The 18,610-nt window shown below is 33.3% G+C and overlaps 2 protein-coding genes across 3 annotated transcripts in view; both read left to right on the top strand.

Annotated features, from left to right (window-relative positions):
• The window catches only part of LOC117175699 (protein stoned-A), a 78,043-nt gene extending 60,612 nt beyond the window's left edge, over positions 1–17,431 (top strand). The window contains exon 2 of one of the 2 annotated variants that reach the window (XM_033365445.1): positions 14,794–17,431. In XM_033365445.1, coding sequence (XP_033221336.1) covers positions 14,824–17,409 — 2,586 coding nt within the window. In that variant the 5' untranslated portion in view covers positions 14,794–14,823 and the 3' untranslated portion in view covers positions 17,410–17,431. The remainder of the gene's footprint in view (positions 1–14,793) is intronic. The other variant, XM_033365446.1, reaches the window with a different exon arrangement.
• An 18-nt stretch (positions 17,432–17,449) lies between these two features.
• The window catches only part of LOC117175622 (protein stoned-B), a 320,808-nt gene continuing 319,647 nt past the window's right edge, over positions 17,450–18,610 (top strand). Inside the window, exon 1 of the mRNA XM_033365331.1 lies at positions 17,450–18,395. Within this exon, the coding sequence (XP_033221222.1) occupies positions 17,471–18,395 (925 nt within the window). The 5' untranslated portion in view covers positions 17,450–17,470. The remainder of the gene's footprint in view (positions 18,396–18,610) is intronic.

Consider the following 18,610-nt stretch of genomic DNA (forward strand, 5'->3'; position numbering starts at 1 on the left):
CGGATTTTAAAGAATTTCTCGAAAAGCAAGGGGTCAAACAAAGCTTCTCACCCCCATACCACCCGCCGAGTAATGGGGCCGCGGAGAACTTCGTAGGCACGTAAAAAAACAAAGTCGCGAAAATTGTCGAAGGGGGAAAGAGTGTAAAAGAGGCAATAAACATCTTCCTATTCGATTACCGTAGCTCGGCACATTGCACGACGGGAAAATCACCCGCTTGCCTTTTCTATAAACGGGAGCTGCGCACGCGTTTCGACAGACTAAGGCCGAGGTTAGCGGACAAAGTCCAAACAAAACAGCAAGCTCAAGTCGACGCCCGCCCGCACTCGCGGAATGTTGTACTAGAGCCCGGCGATGCAGTCTGGGTCGACAACCACGCGAACACCGGCGGCAAACGCGTCGAGGCAGAAATTGCAAAGGCTTTGTCTCCATCAACATTCGAAGTACAGCTAAAATCAGGTGCCATATTAAAGCGGCACACTGACCAGATTGTGAAGCCAACGCGCCGTTCGGCTAGAATCGCTAATCGTAAGGCATGAGTGCGATAACTTTGTAAATCGGAGAGGAGTGTGATGTATGTATAGCGTTACGATGTACGCATTAGCGCGACGTTGTCACATCTAGAGTATAGCGCCTCGTTGCCGCGTCTATCGGAGACAATAGGAAAATCTCGCCCGAGCGCGGCGCCGCAAAGCGACGACGAGTCAGTCTATCCGCGCTAGCCTGCGAGCACGGTTGTAAGCATTATATTCAACATAATAAATAACTCTTCAACCAATCACGACTACAGTCATTTGCTACTCCTACACCCCCGCAATTCCGGTAGCAGCAAACGCTACAATATAAAACCATTTTTTTCAATGGGTAGGCACAAGGACGTTGACTGTTTCTATTTGAGTCAGACATATGCTCGTATTCCGAAACATCTTATATGTGATAATATTAATTTGCTTGCATTGTTTGAACAAGATGAGATGAATCTGAAGCATATACATGATAATCATGTGAACAGTGACATGTCTTATTCACAATTTAAAAATGTGTGTTTAGCTTGCTGGTATGGTGATGAGAATGGATTTGTTGTAACTGATAAGGATACAAATCTGAATCAAAGTAGATATGGAAAAGGTTTTGACTGTTTTTTTAATCTGGAAAATCAATAAATATGTATGCAATGACTGCATAGAGTAACGAAACAGTTGATCAGACATTAAATGATACCTTTAAGCCCATCATTACACCACTTGAGAAAATAATTAATGGTTTTAAAACTGTTAAAATGGAAATGAAGTCAAGAATCAAATGAAAAATGAAATGAAGAGTGAATCTGAAGAAGAATTTCAGCAAGAGTTTCAAAATGAAGGTAAAGAGCAAAATGATCAAGATGATGATAAAACTTCATTATTTTTAGCATATGATTCTGAGGCTTCAGAGGATTTAGAAACACGTGTTCCCTTTTCATCAAATGATATATCTATAGATTATCCTTAGAAGTTGGGAGAGAGAAGGAGAGAGATAGATAATATTTATGTTGTACGAAAATTATCGAAAGACAGACTAATGATTGGAGATTCTTCGATAAGTTTCAATAAAAATCTTATTAATATAGGCTTTGTAAGCTATCCAAAGACTGTGGGTTTGCTTGAACTTTTGTTTCGAAAGATACCAAATAATACTATTATAAATAAAGAAGACCTTGAAAATTATAAAAATATTGCAATTTCAACCAATTTGAATCGAAAACATTATAGGGTTGATGGAGATTTTCATGATAATAAATCTTTCAAATATTCAAATTTTATTAAAAAAACTAATTCTCCTTTTGCGTTTGAAAACTAAAAATAAACAAATTGAAAAACGTTCTTCAATAGGCAAAGGTTTAATTCCAAAATATCTGTTCGGTACAGAGAAATAAACTAGAGTAAATTTATTGGGATGATCCAAACGAATTAGTTGATAGATTGCGTTTTCTGTTAGCATCTCAAGCAGCGGGAAATCCAAGTCACACAAATGAAATTATGTCAATTGTTGAAGAATTACGAGAGGTTGGAATTATTTATAATTCAGTGCTTTTTAAATATTTTAGTCATTTGCAAAATGAGTATCGATGTGTTAGGACGTCATATTAAGCGAGCTAAGATTGCAAGTCCAGGGCCACCAGGAGTTGGATTAAAATTTACCACCGATGGGCACTATGACAGCGGAAAGAAAAAGCTGTGCAACGTAACTAATCCAAAATATTGAGATGATGCAGTAAATTTAAACGTAATGCAACATGTGTTACAGCAAGAAATTCAGACTTTGCATGATATCATAGCTTCCTTGCGAACCGAAGTTGTTAACAATAACATGATGATTGAAACTCTAGAACCTTCCAAATATAAAAGTTTACATATTTTAAAAGTTGATGTGGATTCAACTCAAGAACTGGTGGATAGCAATTCAGAGATCATTTCTCAGTTGGATGCCAAGCTGAACACATTTAAAAATGAATAACGAAAAACTGCGACTAGTGAAGGAGCTATATGGGCCAGCTAGAAGAAACTACTAACGTCGACACTTTTATATACGTAGCATTGATGAGACTTGGCAAGCGGATCTATTTGAAATGCAACCTTTTACAAAAAAAGTGAAGGATACAAGTATATCTTAACTGTAATTGATATATTTTCCAAATTTACTTGGGCTATTCCAGCTAAATCCAATAAGGGTGAAGATGTAGCCGCAGTCATGGAACATTTACTTGATGAGGGACGCATACCGAAAAATTTACATGTTGATGGAGGAAAAGAATTTTACAATTCGCAATTTAAAAATCTTTTGAAGCGACACAAGATAAATTTCTAATCGACATTTAGTAATTTTAAAGCATCTATTTGCGAGCGATTTAATCCTACTTTAAAGAATAAAATGTGGATGCAATTTAGCTTACAGGGGAATTAAAAATGGATAGATATTTTGAAAGATTTAGTTTAATCTTACAACGATACTAGGCATCAGACTATTTGAATGAAACGAAAAGATGTTACTTAAGAAAATGAGAAAAAATGGTTGTTTGATGTATACAAAAATTACAGTCTAAAACATGCAGTTGAGAAAGCGAAATTTAAAGTTGGAGATAAAGTGCGCATAAGTAAATTTAAGCATGTGTTTGAGAAAGGCTGCGCACCGAATTGGAAAACTGAAATATTTACCGTAAGCCATGTTAAGAATACTAAACCACTGACGTACATACTTAAAGATTTTTGGGATAAAGCTATTGCAGGTAGTTTTTATGAGCATGTTCTAGGCAAAGTTAGACATCCAGACATTTATCTGGTTAAAAAAGTACTGGAAAAGCGAGGAAATAAGCTATTTGTAAAATAGTTAGGTTTCGATGACTCACACAATAGTAGGATCGATAAGTCTAGCTTACATGAATATTTAATTATTTAGTACAAGATTATTAATTATTAAATAAATACAATTAATTATATGTACCTAGCTGCCGTTCTATGTAACAAGAAAAGATCAGTAGTGACGACTGGCGGTAAATCCAGGAACTAAAAACCGCTTTTCCGCACAAATTTTCCTAGTTTTATTTCACATTGATTTCAGGTATACCTTGTTTCAATTAATGAATAATTCTCTCTTTTTCATTGATATCATGTTCATTATTACTTTCCGCATGGCGGGCTTGTCCAATTGGGAGCATGGAAAATTTTCGGGATTAGATAATCTAAGATTTTCTTATTAAATATTAAAATACATTATTTCCATGAGAAACCCGATTAAGTTAAACCTAAAAGTACTTGCATACTCAATTTCGCCTTTAACCGTGTTTTGGGAGGCCACTCAATTACCTTGAGGTAAGGAATAAAAAAATCGTATTACGCGTTTGCGAGAAAAAAGCTTTTTTCATTTTTAATCATTAAAAATATGATTTTTCTCGACCATAATGCAAAATATGAATAGCAGCTTATAGTTTAAAATTGTTTTCTTTCCTAAAATATATAAAATTATCAGTTTACTAGATGTTTATCTTATTTAGTTCAATCCATTTTTCCAAAAATATATTTAAAAATCAGTAAAAATAAGCTAAAATAGCATTAGGTTTAAATAAATTTTAATCAATATTTTAAAAAACGTCTCTTCTTTGTTCATTTACTAGGTAAAGAAGATGTTTATGAGATAATTCAACTTCCTGAGCTTCAAATTGAAAAAAATCGTTTTTATTTTTATAAAATGAGAGAAATATAATTTCTAACGGTTCAAAATCTCAATTTTTTGAAAACGAAATAAAATATGAATAGCAATTCTTAGTATACCTCTTGCACTGCTTTCACTGACTTAGCTTCAGAATGTAAAACATTACATTTGCCTTTATGGACAAACATAATGTATGTATACTTTGAAATTGGTATCCATACGGCTATACGTTCAGTTATTAATAATTCCATTATTATCAATGCCTGTAGATTTCATTTAGGTCAAGGTCGGTTGAAATAGATGCAAGAGCTCGGATCTAGAAACAAATAAAAAGACAAAAGATTAAAAATAGGTCCTTTCTTGACAAACTTTTAAGGTCTTGCTTTGGGAAATCCTTCTGATTTTATTAAATGTTTTCATGAAGATCCCAATGCTATCCAACCATTAGACGGTAGAGTTCAAGAGTTTCGTGATTATATCTCTGAAAATTATTTTAAGAGTGGTTCGAAATTTCGAACTGAAATTTGGGCTAAATTTCCTCCAACAATAATGCGAAGAACACAAGGCTGTGAGGCTTATCATGCAAATTTGAACGCTGTTTTTATAGAAATTCCTAGCAAATCATTTATATTTTGGAAATAAATATTATAGAAGTGGTATGGAAATGTGTTATTAATTTCTTTATTTATTTCACTTGATTATAATATTTTAATAAAAGGTATGTAAATGGCAATATGTATCTCCCAACAATTTTTTAACACGCCAGCACCAAGAAAATAAATTTGTGTAGTAGACGTAAAAGGTTGACTGGAGAGGGAAAGAAGCCTCGAAGGGGAAACGTCCCTGCACTAACCCCAGCCCGACACTAGAGAAATGTCCCCCGCTGATTTTGACCCTGGAACGCGTCGAAGTTCCTGAAACGAATGACCCTTTCATTGTTATCGGATTCAGACCAGTTACAAAATCTAATATTAGGGCTTAATTTAATTTTAGTAAGAACCACTAGGTTATTCATATAATTTGAAGAAAATAAAAAAAGATTAATGAAAATCGGTTAATATTTTCAGTAATAATAAAAAGGGTACATTCACGGGAATCAAAATGCACGGAAACTTTCACAGAAATGTAGAAAAACAGACCTTGTCAAAAAAGCAAATTTTTGCTATTCTCGTGTCATCGGGACTTAAATCAGTCGGAAACGTAAGTCTTGAGTTTCTGATTAATATTTACGACGGTTTTTGAAGACAAGTCGGGATGGACTTGTCTTAAGATGCGAAATTTAGTCTTGAGAAATATGCAGCATTTTTTTGAGGAAAGTTATATTTTTAATACAGGGCTTTAATATTTTCCAGTGTCAAAATTAAAAAAGTTTTCGTTTGTCAATTTTTATATCCATTACACTTTGACCTCTGAAAACTATGGACACTAGGATGGTCCAAAATCATACCTGTTGAATTTTTTTTGGACTAGAGGACATGCAACCCCCCGATTTTGTGCGGTTGTCGGAAACAAAAATTCTCTCTAAGGTTGAGCTAAATCGGTTAATATTAAGACTTGTCGCAAAGGCCCTAAAAATCCCATAAGATTAACATGGCGAAATTTTTATTTTCGGAAAAATGGGATTCAGGTTTCTAGATTTGAACTGAACTTGCGGGAGATATTAGGAATTTGTTGGGTACTCTCTAATTATTCATTTCCATTGAATTACTTATAATTTGTATTCCCCCCCCCCCTTGTGGAGCCCCAAAAATGCCCTAAAAAACTGAAATTGACATGTTTTGTCCAAAATTGACACATAAATTCTCTGTTTTTCCCTTTTTTGCCAGAAATGATTTTTTTTGTCAAGTGGAATGTTTTCAAGTATTTTTCAACTAATTAACAATTGTTTAAACAATTTTCTTTTCTTTTAAATAAATTTTTTTTTCACTCACTCATTGAAAGGCAGATCTTTATAGTTGATTTGACAATTGGACATTTTTAGGAATAATGATCTTTGTTTCAAGCATTTAGTATTTGTGTAAACCATTAATTATTATTTAATTGTAACTTTTTCTTAAAAAAAGGTATAAAACTCTAGATTAACATAAACAAAACAAAAACTTACTTTGAGCTTTCAGAGGATAGACGATTGTTTCTACGAGGGTGATTTAAAGGAACAAATTATAAAAATAATTTCAGAACGACAAAATTGAATGTAACTTTTGTAGAATGAAGTCTTACTAAAAAAATCAACTTTTCCTGATCAATGTAAAACATTTTATGAACAAATATTAGTTGTTTAAAGCATTTGTTTGACATTTAAATATTCAACAATAAGCGATACACTTGATTCGATTGGAAAAAATCAGATTTTTTCATCACAATTTCTAATAAAATCTTACATTAATATTTAATAAATTTATTGAACAATATGATAAAAGTTTAGACCAAAAAATTTTTCTCTTTACAATGATAAATTACCAGAATAGTTGCAGAAAAAAGAAATTTTAATCATTCATTTTCGAAAAAATTGCTTGAACAAACAAAATTTATTTAAATAGATTAGAATTTATTACAAAATGAGGTACTAGTATCTAAGTGACGCAGATATTTAATAATAAGCAGCAAAGCTAACAAAGCTAACAAAGATTATTATTTCTTAAAATGGCCAATTGTTAAATCAAACATAAAAAATCTACCTTTCAATGAGCGAGTGCAAAAAAAATTATTTGAACAAAAATAAATTGTCTAAACAATTGTTAATTAGTTGAAAAATACTTAAAACCATTCCACTTGACAAACAAAAATAATATGTGGCAAAAAAGGAAAAAACAGAGCATTTATGTGTCAATTTTGGGCCAAAATGTCAATTTCAATTTTTTGGGGCATTTTTGGGGCTCCACGAGGGGGGGGGGGCATACAAATTTTAAGTACTTTAATGGAAATGATTAATTAGAGAGTACCCAACAAATTCCTTATATCTGCCGCATGTTAAGTTTAAATGCAGAAACCTGAATCCCATTTTCCAAAAATCAAAATGTCCCCATGTTAATCTTATGGGATTTTCAGGGCCTTTGCGGCACGTCCTAACATTAACCGATTTGCCGCATACTTGGAGGGAATTTTTTTTCCGATAACCTCAAAAAATGGGGGGGGGGGTGGCATGCCCTCTATTCGAAAGTCGGTTTTTTGGACCACCCTAATGGACATCACCGGCAGGGCCTGTTATTTCCAGGAATCAGGTAGGGGGGCTTCCATCAACCACTAGCCAAATTTTTACCACTTTGTGACCCCCTCGCCCCATGTGATCCAACGTGACATTATCGTTGGTCCCTCCTAGGGCGCTACGTGGTTTTTTTCTATTTTTGTAAAACGAAAATAAAACATAAAATTATGAATGAGAGCAACCACGCACGCGGACGTGGCCAGAATTGTCTCGCCTTGACTCGTTAATTAATATAAATAAACAATAAGACCTGGGAAAGAAACACTCGACTCAACTCGGTTCGGTTCGTAGGCATCAAATTCAGGACTCCGCGTGCTATTTCAAAAAAGGAGTAAGCTATGCGTTTTATTATTTTTTCACAGCTGAATATAAAACCACGTGGCTCAAACTCGTTACGTAACGCACGTGGTTTATGGAAGGCCTCTAGCTAGGCTGGAACTGAACATTTGACATCTGCTAAGGATTACATTTTTACAATTAATAGAACTTGTAATTTTGTAATCAATAATTTGCTCATGCAAAACTCAAAACCTGTGAGTCTCAAGAACTACAGGCTTATACAATTTTCCCTGAAAAGATTAAAACTGTCTTAAGACCAAAAATAAAGTCTTGCTCGCGGCCAGGGGTGAGGCTTAAAAAACCGCCCTGGTTAGATATTGGTTATGTCTCAGATGGAGACTTAGCCAAGAAGAATTATGTTTGCTCGGGGTATTTCAATCATTTCTTTACCCACGTAAAATTTATTTTGACTAATGTATACATTGAGCATGGAGTTGAAGGTTATAAATTCAACAAGACCAAGAGCGTATTTTTTGTGTGGAAACAGTTCAATTAGAGAAAAATACTGACTTCATCGAATCGAAGAAGTTCTTGATAATGTTAGCGTCAATAAATCATCCATGATAACGGCTTACGTTTGTCTTGCTTGAAATCATTAGTCATCAAGGTTAATAATAGCACTTTCATTTTTTGTGGCCAACCCTCCAGTATTCCATTTCGCATAAAAACACTTCGAAAATTTTTAATTTTCAAAGATTTTACGAATTTAAGTAAAACAGCATCGGTTAATGCTCGATCAGGTAATATCACTGCAATTTTTCTTATATTCACTTAAATCCTGCTCTTTGAGTATACGGTTCTAGATGAAGTCAGTCCTCCCTTGTATATTTTCAAATAAAGAACTTTCTTCAGAGAAATGGTATCCTTTCTTCATTATGACCTTTGATTTCTTCAGTCTGTCGTTTTGCAGCATTTGAATCGTGAACAGCTTTACCTATTACAGGAGCACCACAAGCTAGCGCTCCAGTAGCACTTAGACCAACAAAGATAAGAATAAGAAAAGGTTGAAAACCACCCAATTTCTTTGGAACTATTAAAATGCAAGATATTATTGCTTTTTTAGCTGATGTAACTATTATTTTGAGTGTGGTAGTAGACCTTTCATTTTTAAGACCCATACGAAATTTTGATTGAATTTTCATTGCATTAGTTATTTCCCAAGCACGTCCCTTTTCACCTATATCTGACTTACTAGAAATTACACGTTTCTAACCTTCTTCAGCTAATTCTCTATCAATAAAGACGATTGATTCCAGGATCATATAGCGTAAGTCGTTTTGCCAATTTCGTGCCTGGTCCACACTTCTTCACACACATTTTGATGGTAAAAAATAATCATTTTAAGAAAGAGACTTCCAAATTGCATTATATTAGTAAATAACAAGTTTTTTATGGCTTTATTCTTTAAACTTACATAATTTTTCTGTAAGATTTTACACTTTTCATAGATAGTGGTTTCACATTACAACAAACACCTTGATCGATCACGGAGGGGCTGAATAATTTTATATGAAAAGTTCAAAGACCCCAAAGTTACGATTGAGAAGTTGTTGTAAATGGTGCCTATAATCAATTTTTCATGAGCTTAAAGTGATCTCCTGAACTGTTTTTTTATTCGTGAAAAATTCATTAAAATTGCTATGTATACGAACTTCAAAGCTAAATAAACTGTTACGGCTATATGATACGAGCTTGAAAAGGTATTTAAGCAAGTTAAAGTACTTGAAAATTATTACTTAAACGGTAATGTTAATGCTTATTCTTCTTTACTACTTATCGATAATGTAATTCTTTACTTTATTAATCGTTAATAATAATCTTTAAATAGTTAAATAATTAACAAAATGATCTTCCAATGCGCTATACGTTTTTATTTTCATAAAACTAAATGCATGTTTCATTGTTTACATCAAATGACTGCAATGGTATGTATATTTACTTGCCTACGCTTAACTATATGTATTCTTCTATTTAATAACACAGAAGGTGAACAGTCTTTCAAAATATTTCAATATCATTCTGTAGTCCAATATTTTGAGTTGTATATATCGTTATTTATAATATTCCAGTTTGTATCGTAACAACGAAGTGTGAGCATCAAAATGAAATTATGTTTCGTACTTTTAGTTAGTGAATAAAAAATGAAACCAGTACCTCAAATCAAAAGCAGTCGCCTGCTAATTATTCTAATTTTAAGCTAGCTAATAATACTCGATCAAGTTTCGGAAAGCCATGTTCTTGTGAATTATTTATTATAGTGAAAGATCAAAGTAAATATAACTTTTCAAGAGACTATGCTACAATCAATCAGAAAAATCAAAGAAAAAAATCTGCAAATAACAAATATGGGCAATGTTGTTCAATTATGGCAAAAGGTAAACATCATAATTGTATAAAAAAGGAATTAATGTAAAACTTGAATTCATCTTTAGATCAGAAAGTGAAAGAACACTTGGTATGTAATGTAATTACAGAAAAATCTACGGATCAAGCGCGTCAAAATAATAATTCGATATTGTTATCAAGAGAACAATGTAGACCAATGGTTGTTAGTGTTTTACGGAAGAAAAAAGAAGCTGAACAACGGGTGATATCTGCTGCAAATTTATTGAAAATTATTACTAATTTTGGTTTATCAACTAACACAACTTTAGGAATCGCTAAATCACTTCGAAGTACAACGAAAAAAGAAAAATATTGGAACCTAATCTAAAAGACAAAATAAAAGCCTTAAATCATGTAGAGGTTTTTTTAAAAATAACATGATATATTCAATCGTTGGACAATAAGTTAATGCTTCCAAGCAAAAACAAACAGCAGAGTTATAATGAAGGCCTAGTTGCCAAGAATTTCAAAGATTCTGGTGTAAATAAATTATTTTTGATAGGTGTAACTCAATTTATCAAAGCAAATCATGATACTTCATTAGTTTTTATGAGACTTACTAAATCTCAAGGATTTCGAAGGTAAAATTTTAGCGGATCTAAAATTATTTAATATATTGATTGGTCTGATGTCTCACAGCTGTTCGTACCCGTGCACTTGGTGTACCGATCATAAAGATTTCTTAGACGCTATAAGCGTGTTGGGAACAATTGGGAGTTGCATTAAAAATTTTAAAGTTTAGAAAGCAAAAGGAGCTAAAAAAGAATATTGTAAAAATTTTAAAAGCTATTGCAATTTACCGATAATTTCATTAGACGAAGAAAAGCAACCGATTGAATTGATTGCACCACCCGAGTTACATTTGTTGGTCGAAGTTGTAAATACTTTATTCAATAGTATGTACAAAAAATTTGAACAAATTTGTGAAATGTGGGCTAAAAAGTACAATTTCAGCCGAGAAATCTTATATAGAAGTGCAGGATTTAATGGAAATTCGTGTAAAACATTATTAAGCAAAGTGCAGGTTTTATTTGAAATTTTCACAAAAACCTGTAATTTTTCTTGTATGAAATTTGTTACATATTTTGACGCATTCAAAGAGGTTGTAGATTCTTGTTTTTCAAATGATTTAAAAGCAGATTACCTTGACAAGATCGCTGTTTAAAAAAAAGTTATTTAGATTTAGAGATTAAAGTAACTCCAAAAGTTCATGCCGCTCTTTCATATTAAAGATTTTTGTGAGAAAATCAGAAAAGGACTGGGGATCTACTCGGAGCAAGCTGTGGAATCAGAACATGCAAAATTTAAAAAAATTTAGATTCAGTATAAAGTGAAAAAGACGCATCCGAAGTATGCATAAAATTTATATTATATTTTAATTATTATATTATTATATTATTTTATTTAATTCTGTTATATTTTCATTAAATATTATGTAATTGTAAGTTTTCTTTACTTTAAAATTTGCTAATATAAATATATAAATAAATATATAAATATATTCACATAAAATATTCATATTACTATTTCAATAATGATTTTCCAGTACTTTAACTTGCTTATATACTTTTTCAAGCTCGTAGCATATGGTTGAACCAGCTTATTTAGCGTTTAAGTTATTATACATAGCAATTTTAATGAATTTTTCACGAATAAAAAAAATCGACTCAGGGAATCATTTTAAGTTCATGAAAAATGGATTATAGACACCATTAACAACAACTTTCCACTCGTAACTTTGGGATCATCGAACTTTTCATAAAAAATTATTCAGCATCACCGTGCCATGGTTTCAATTATTACATTTTTTGGGCGATAAAGCGGCATAACACTCTGTTCCAGAAGGTACTGGTCGTCTATTTTCTCCAAAAGATATAGTCATGTGTATAAATTTCCGCAGTCGATATATTGTTGCTTCTCTTGGCCATCAAAGAACAGTGATATAACCATTTTTTCAGTGTATCAATCTTAAACCTTCCAACTTTTATACTGGCATGGACTACGTTTTTTTTAGCATGGAACAGAATCATGCCGGTAATATCAGCAACACTGAAAAAATGATCAGTTGTAACAAGAAGCTCCTTATTAGTAGAGATGGTATAAGCTACGGCCACCACTTCGATGGTAACAGTAACTAACTAGTTTTCTACGGTAACAAATAACCGTTAGTCATCCCATGAAGGTTATATTAGTGAGGATAGTAATTGTAGTCACAACCAAAAAATTAGTTACATTTACCAGCAATTTATTTTCCAAGAAATAAAAGTATTAAATGTTACAAGTTTCGGCCCTTGGCGATATTTACAGAACTGAATTCTGAGCAGTGCTAGCAACATTCGCATCGAAATGTTTCGTCATGTTTTCGATGATCGCCATTTTAATCTGAAGCTTTACGTATAATGTGTAAACACGTGGAAAATATTGAAGAGCATCGTATAGTTCCTTAGGGCGTCGTCTTCGGCCTACGCTTAGGACACTTTTTCACGGAGGCCTGTATTGAAATAATCGTGGAATTAATATTTTTCATAGGATTTATTTCTAGTTACTTTGTTGTTTTATGGCAAATTTGATTTATTGATAACCTATAAATGCGAACTCAATTTGTCAAATAAATTCAACGAATACTTCACAACAGGCCTCCGTGAAAAGGTACCCTAATTTGTATAAATACATCATCGTGGCAATTCAGCTTGCCAGCGGGATGAATATAATTATATGAATAGTAAGAAAATATAAGATTGAATAGTAATATTATATAAGATTATATAATATGCAGGATTACTACTTTAAGTAGTAAGATAAAATAATTTATTTGTAAAATAAGTAATTTAATAGTAAGACCTAATAACTAAAGTAATAACGCTTAATATTTAAATTAGTAAAGAAAACTACCTGAAAGTAGTACATACCATCGAAAGTTGTAGCGAGAACAAATAAAGTAGTAAGGACAACTACTACCAATTTTGCGAATAAAAGTGGTAGCCTCAACCACTTTAATAGCAGCGGCATATATTACAAACTAAAACAGTTGGGCCTACTACTTTGTTAATTGTCCCAACCAACTATTTGTTTCAGTGTATTATTGCAATCCATAACATGCATAAGTATTAAAACAGACGTAGCTTCATTGTCTCGTTGACAAAAATACGCATTCTTTGCAAAAATATTGTTATCAAACATTTTCTTGCAATTTCTGATGTTTTTTCATCAACTGAATTTGCCTATTTCCACTGTTATTTTTATGGCCGAAGTGCTACACATACGGCCTACACAGCAGCCTTACCGTTTTTCAACTTCTAAATTATATCCTAAAATACTGTGGAATTGTTGAATGAAAAAATGTAATTTTTGGATTTCCCATTTTTTATGCTGTCAAAATTTTAATTTTCGATTTTTCAAGAAAAATGAACAGGTTGTTATAATAATTTTGTAAGAAATTCAAAAAGCAACATTTTTCTTCTTTTGACTTTTTTCAATATCGTGTGTTATTATGACTTAAAATGTTCATGTTCGTGTGGACACTAAAATAGTGTACCAAAAGGCCAATCTACACCGAGAAAAATGAATAGTTGGGGCTACTACCTGTTTATTAGTAAAGCATTCATTGATTCTTACAACTATTCAGTTAGTAACACCAACTAAGCAAATAGTCGGTTTAGGAACCCATTTGTAGTCATCTGTACAACGAATTGATTTCTTTAACAAATTAAAGTAGGTGGCGTAACTATTTTATTTGCTACCTTGGTTGGTACGATTGGGAATGCGACAAACGTACCAACATACCCATGATAAAACGAGGAAGAACGTTTAGTCATGGCCGTCGTAACTCGCTGCTCACTTGATGTCTCGTTGGATAATGGCTATTTTTTTATATAAATAATGGAAGTATAAAACGTATGGAAAGTTAAGGCTCCGGGGATTTTTTCTAAAACATTCGAAGGTATATATAAGAAATAGTAAACTCAAAAAAGTTTAAAGTGCTACTGGAAATCCTAACCTTCAAAGTGCATCTGCAATTAGAAAGATCTTAGTGGGCATAGGTAAATATTTTTTTAAAATGTCTTTTCAGCTGAACTGATGTTAGTGTCCCTATAAGGTGTTCTAAAAAAATATTCCCACTTGTCTACTGGAATCTCTTCAATTCATGTTTCGATAGTGCAGTCATAGCTATTTTAATTAGTCTCTGTAACAAATAAAAAACAGTTACACCTACAGATAGAAAACATGACTAACTATATTAGTAATTTCAACTACCTACAGGCAGTCGTTGTGACAAACCAAAGTAGTTAGCCTACCTAACCAGATAGTAACGGCAACTACTCGTGCCCCAACTAACAAAAATAGTCCTCACAACTAACTAAATAACAGTACCATTATTTACTAACTAAATTAGTTGTCCTAACAATTTTGCAGTTGTTTCAATTAATCTTTTTTTCAGCGTAATAGATTAATTTTTTCAAAATTTATGGTGTTCACGGACAGATGTACATATATAGACAGACAGGCGAAAAGCTATAAAGGCAGACAGACAGCTTTGTAAAAACCTGTTTTTCGGATTCAGGGGGTCTTAAAACGTGGACATTCGACAAAAACTGGGGAAAGGGGGAGTCAGATTTTACACAAATTTAATAACTTATCTGATTATAATGTAAAAATAATTTTTTTTTCTATTTCAGAAGCCACCAAACCACGGTAGCTACTAGAGGATGCACAAATTAGCCAAGGGTCTCAAGAAGAAGAAAAAGCAGAAGAAGGGAAAGAAAGGTACAGAAGAAGAGGAGTTTGAACCGGAAGAGCTAGAACGCTATAGACGTGACCGGGCGGAGGCCCAGCTAAAATTATCAGAGGAAAAATCTGAAACAGGTACTGGCTCTTGCACTTCGGACGAGTGGAAGAAGTTTGAAGCCTTAACAGCCGGAGTTGACTCCATTCTTAAGAAATCTCAAGGTGATCTTGATCGCATAAAGACAACTTCATTTTTTCAACGGAAAGTTCTTATTGAAGAGAAACAATTTGCATCCAAACATACAGCAGGACAAAATAAACATCATTCCAAAAATTGGCTTGGTTTTCATAAGGCTGGAAGTTCAATTGCAGAAAATGAAAAAGACGAAGTAGCGGATAGAGAGTTTGCTGTGAATGAAGGCGGTTTTGTCAATGTCTCAGATTATGATCAGGAATTGAATTATTCTTCAGAGGATGATATTTTTGACACAACTTACATTGATGTACTACAGAGCACAGATGTTAAATTAGCACACATACCGGATAGTCCTACTAAGGAGGAACAGGATAATGATCCATTCGATACATCTAGTGCAGAAAGGGTTCTGAAAACTGTGGATAGGAAAGGAAAAAAACTAGTCAGTCTTGGAAATGCAGTTGAAGTTCTAGCTGGAAGAATCGATCACGTTAGTACTTGTAAACTTCAAACGACTGAGAAAAGAAAAAATCAAAACCTTCTGCTTGATGATGACATCATACTGAATGTTAGTGGAATCGGAAGTAATGTCACAAATCTATTAGACACAAACAGAACCCTTCTGGATGATGACTCAGACTTTTTTAAAATAAAAGAAGGTATAAATAACTTTGCATCATTTTCATCAGTCGCTTCTTCTTTCGTCGATCAAGTTGTCGAGACAAGCAAAGTAAGGTCAGATATTCGATTAGATGTTTCAGAATTTGAAACTCTGAAGGAGAGTACAGTTCTTCAAGAGATTCCAAATTTCGATGACAGTGAATTTAATTTAAATACACCATCTGACGAGAAAATAATTGTAGCGGAAACTCAGGATCCATTCAGTGCTAAAGAACTTTTATCTACTGAATTTCAAAACGCAGTTGTGGAAGCTAGTTTCGAAGTAGCAACATTTGCCAATGAGAAAGATCCATTTGATACTACTTTTGCTGATAACATATTTCCTAGCAAAGTAGAATTAAAATTCATTGAAAGGGAATTAGAGGAACTTCCTATAACAGCAGTATCGATATCTTTGACAGATCCTGCTGGTCTTAACAGGGATTATGAAACTGGATTATTAAAACAGGAAGGAACTACAACTTCTATTATCTCGTTAGGCTCATCAAAAAGAGACTTTCTAGGTAGTTCAGCAATAGATTTGAGTCGTCTAGCTGATCAACCTATACTACCTGCTGAGGAAATAACTTACGTTGATCCATTTGATACATCCAGCGTGCAAGAATTCGTACCAGGCAAGACAGAACTTAAGTTTTTAGAACAAGAACTACTGGAAAGTAGTTTCGATAATTGTGAACCTCTCGAAGATAAGTACTTCGATTTAAGAAACGATGAAAAGCCAAAAAATGTGGTGACGCTTGAAATCCAACGTTTTGTACAGGATTTTCAAATAATCACTGGTAAGGAAAGGGAAATAAATCAAGTTGAAGAAAACCCTAAAGATTTCATTTACACTCGCAAGACTTCTAAACCAGATATTCTGAAAATAACTCCATGTAAGGTGGTTGCTTTTGAATTGCCTAAACTATTAAAGCAACCAGACCTGTTTGCAACAAATAAAGAAGAAAACGCAATATCCCCAAAGCCTCTAACGCCTTATTTTCGCCAGCTTTCTTTGGAGGAGAGTGCTGCTCTTAAAAGTGACCCCCATCAAGTACTTGATCCATTTGATACAAGTTTTGTTTCTGAGGTTACACCCAGCAAAACTGAATTAAAACTAATCGAATCTGAGCTTTTGAAAACAGAAATATTTAAACCAAAAGCTGCTGTAATTAGTAATCAAAATTCGCTGGAAAAAAAACAGGCATCTAGAGAATATATGAGAAAGGAAACAAACAAAGATAAACTAATATTAAAAAAACCAGAGAGCATTCTTGACAGTGCAATTAAGGTTGATATAGAACCTTTAACGCCCAGGGTCCAGAATCAGTTGACCGATAAAGTGGAGATACTGTATTCTGATCCTTTTGACACATCAAGCGCTAGTAACATTTTACCAGGTAAAGCTGAACTAAAAATTTTAGAAAACGAACTCAGTCAAGTCCCAGATCAAGTGCAATTTCATATAATTCCAATTAATCTCATACAAGTACCAGTTTCTTGCGAAATCAAAGCAAACGAACTTAATTCACATATTCATGAAGGAGATGAATCCAAGGCCTTCCTCTGTTTAGATGGAAAGGATCCTGGTAATAAAACATTAACACCTGTGCAGGATAAGACATTCTTAACAGAAGAAATAGATCCATTTAATGGTAGCTTTAATACAGTTGGACTTGGAAAATCAGAACTAAAATTATTAGAATCATAATTTATAAATAAACTGTACCATTTAAGTTGTATTACGGTATATATCTGTTTGAAACACGAAAATGGATTCCAAAGTCGGAAATCCTTTCTTAATGGATGAAAATTCTGCTCTTGCGAACATAGTTACGGTTCAGCAACCGTCAAATCCTTTTCTTCAAGATCCGAATTATACCCAAACTACATCAGCATCAGTTGGCGAAAATCCGTTTTTAAATTTCTCAGCAGAGCAATCTTCACAACAGTCTTTGGCTTCAACAAATCCTTTCGCAACTTCTACTATGGAAACTGGTACTTCCCATGATGAATTATGTTCAGAAGAAAATAAAACAGTTTTTCCGAACGTAATGCATAGCCGCATAGATCTAGCATCCACACACATTTTTGATGGCGAGAAAATGCAAATTCCAGATATATTTAGTTCAGCCCTTGAAGATTGTGAAGTGCCTGTTAAAATTACGCATAACGAAACTTCTTCACCGTCTCGACCACCACCACCAAAGTCAGTACCTCCACTACCTCCAAGAAACACCCAAGATCTTATTCTTTCCGTAACAGGAGCGATGGATGCTACATCAAGTCAGATGTTAGATCGACTTCAGAATACTAGAACACCTAGTCCCACATTGATGCATTCTCCTTCACCGACCCCTGAACATAGTGTTGCTGATCTTTTAGATGTAGATAACAACGTACCAGATATACCTGATGATGTGTATAAGGAGATTGCAATAACTGAAAGACTTGATAGCCTTGACAAATTTAAAGGAGAAAATTTAGAACCCTCACATAATACAACTGTCGACACAGAACTGACAGCCACTGATACATTTAAGACATCAAAAATTCAGCAAAACATATTTAATAAAATGCCAAATGAAACATTATTTGCTGGTTACGATAGCATTCGAGAGAATACAGAACATGTAATTTCGGGGCAAATTATTACGGAGATAAGTTGCTCTATAGAGTCCGAAAATTTACATGCAGGTTTGAAAATTCTTTATATTTCTTTATATACGACAATCAAATCTTTGTGTATGTTTTGTGTCAGTGTGTAATAAACGATTCCGTCATTGCGAGAATAATGCAACACAAAATTTGGTGTTTCTGTGATTTATAAAGAAGCTTAAAAAATTACTAAATAATTTACGTACACAAAAAAATAATTGGAAACGTTTATAAGGCATACGCTTATCTTACTT

The sequence above is a fragment of the Belonocnema kinseyi genome, chromosome 6, assembly GCF_010883055.1.
Source record: "Belonocnema kinseyi isolate 2016_QV_RU_SX_M_011 chromosome 6, B_treatae_v1, whole genome shotgun sequence".
Lineage (NCBI taxonomy): Eukaryota > Metazoa > Arthropoda > Insecta > Hymenoptera > Cynipidae > Belonocnema > Belonocnema kinseyi.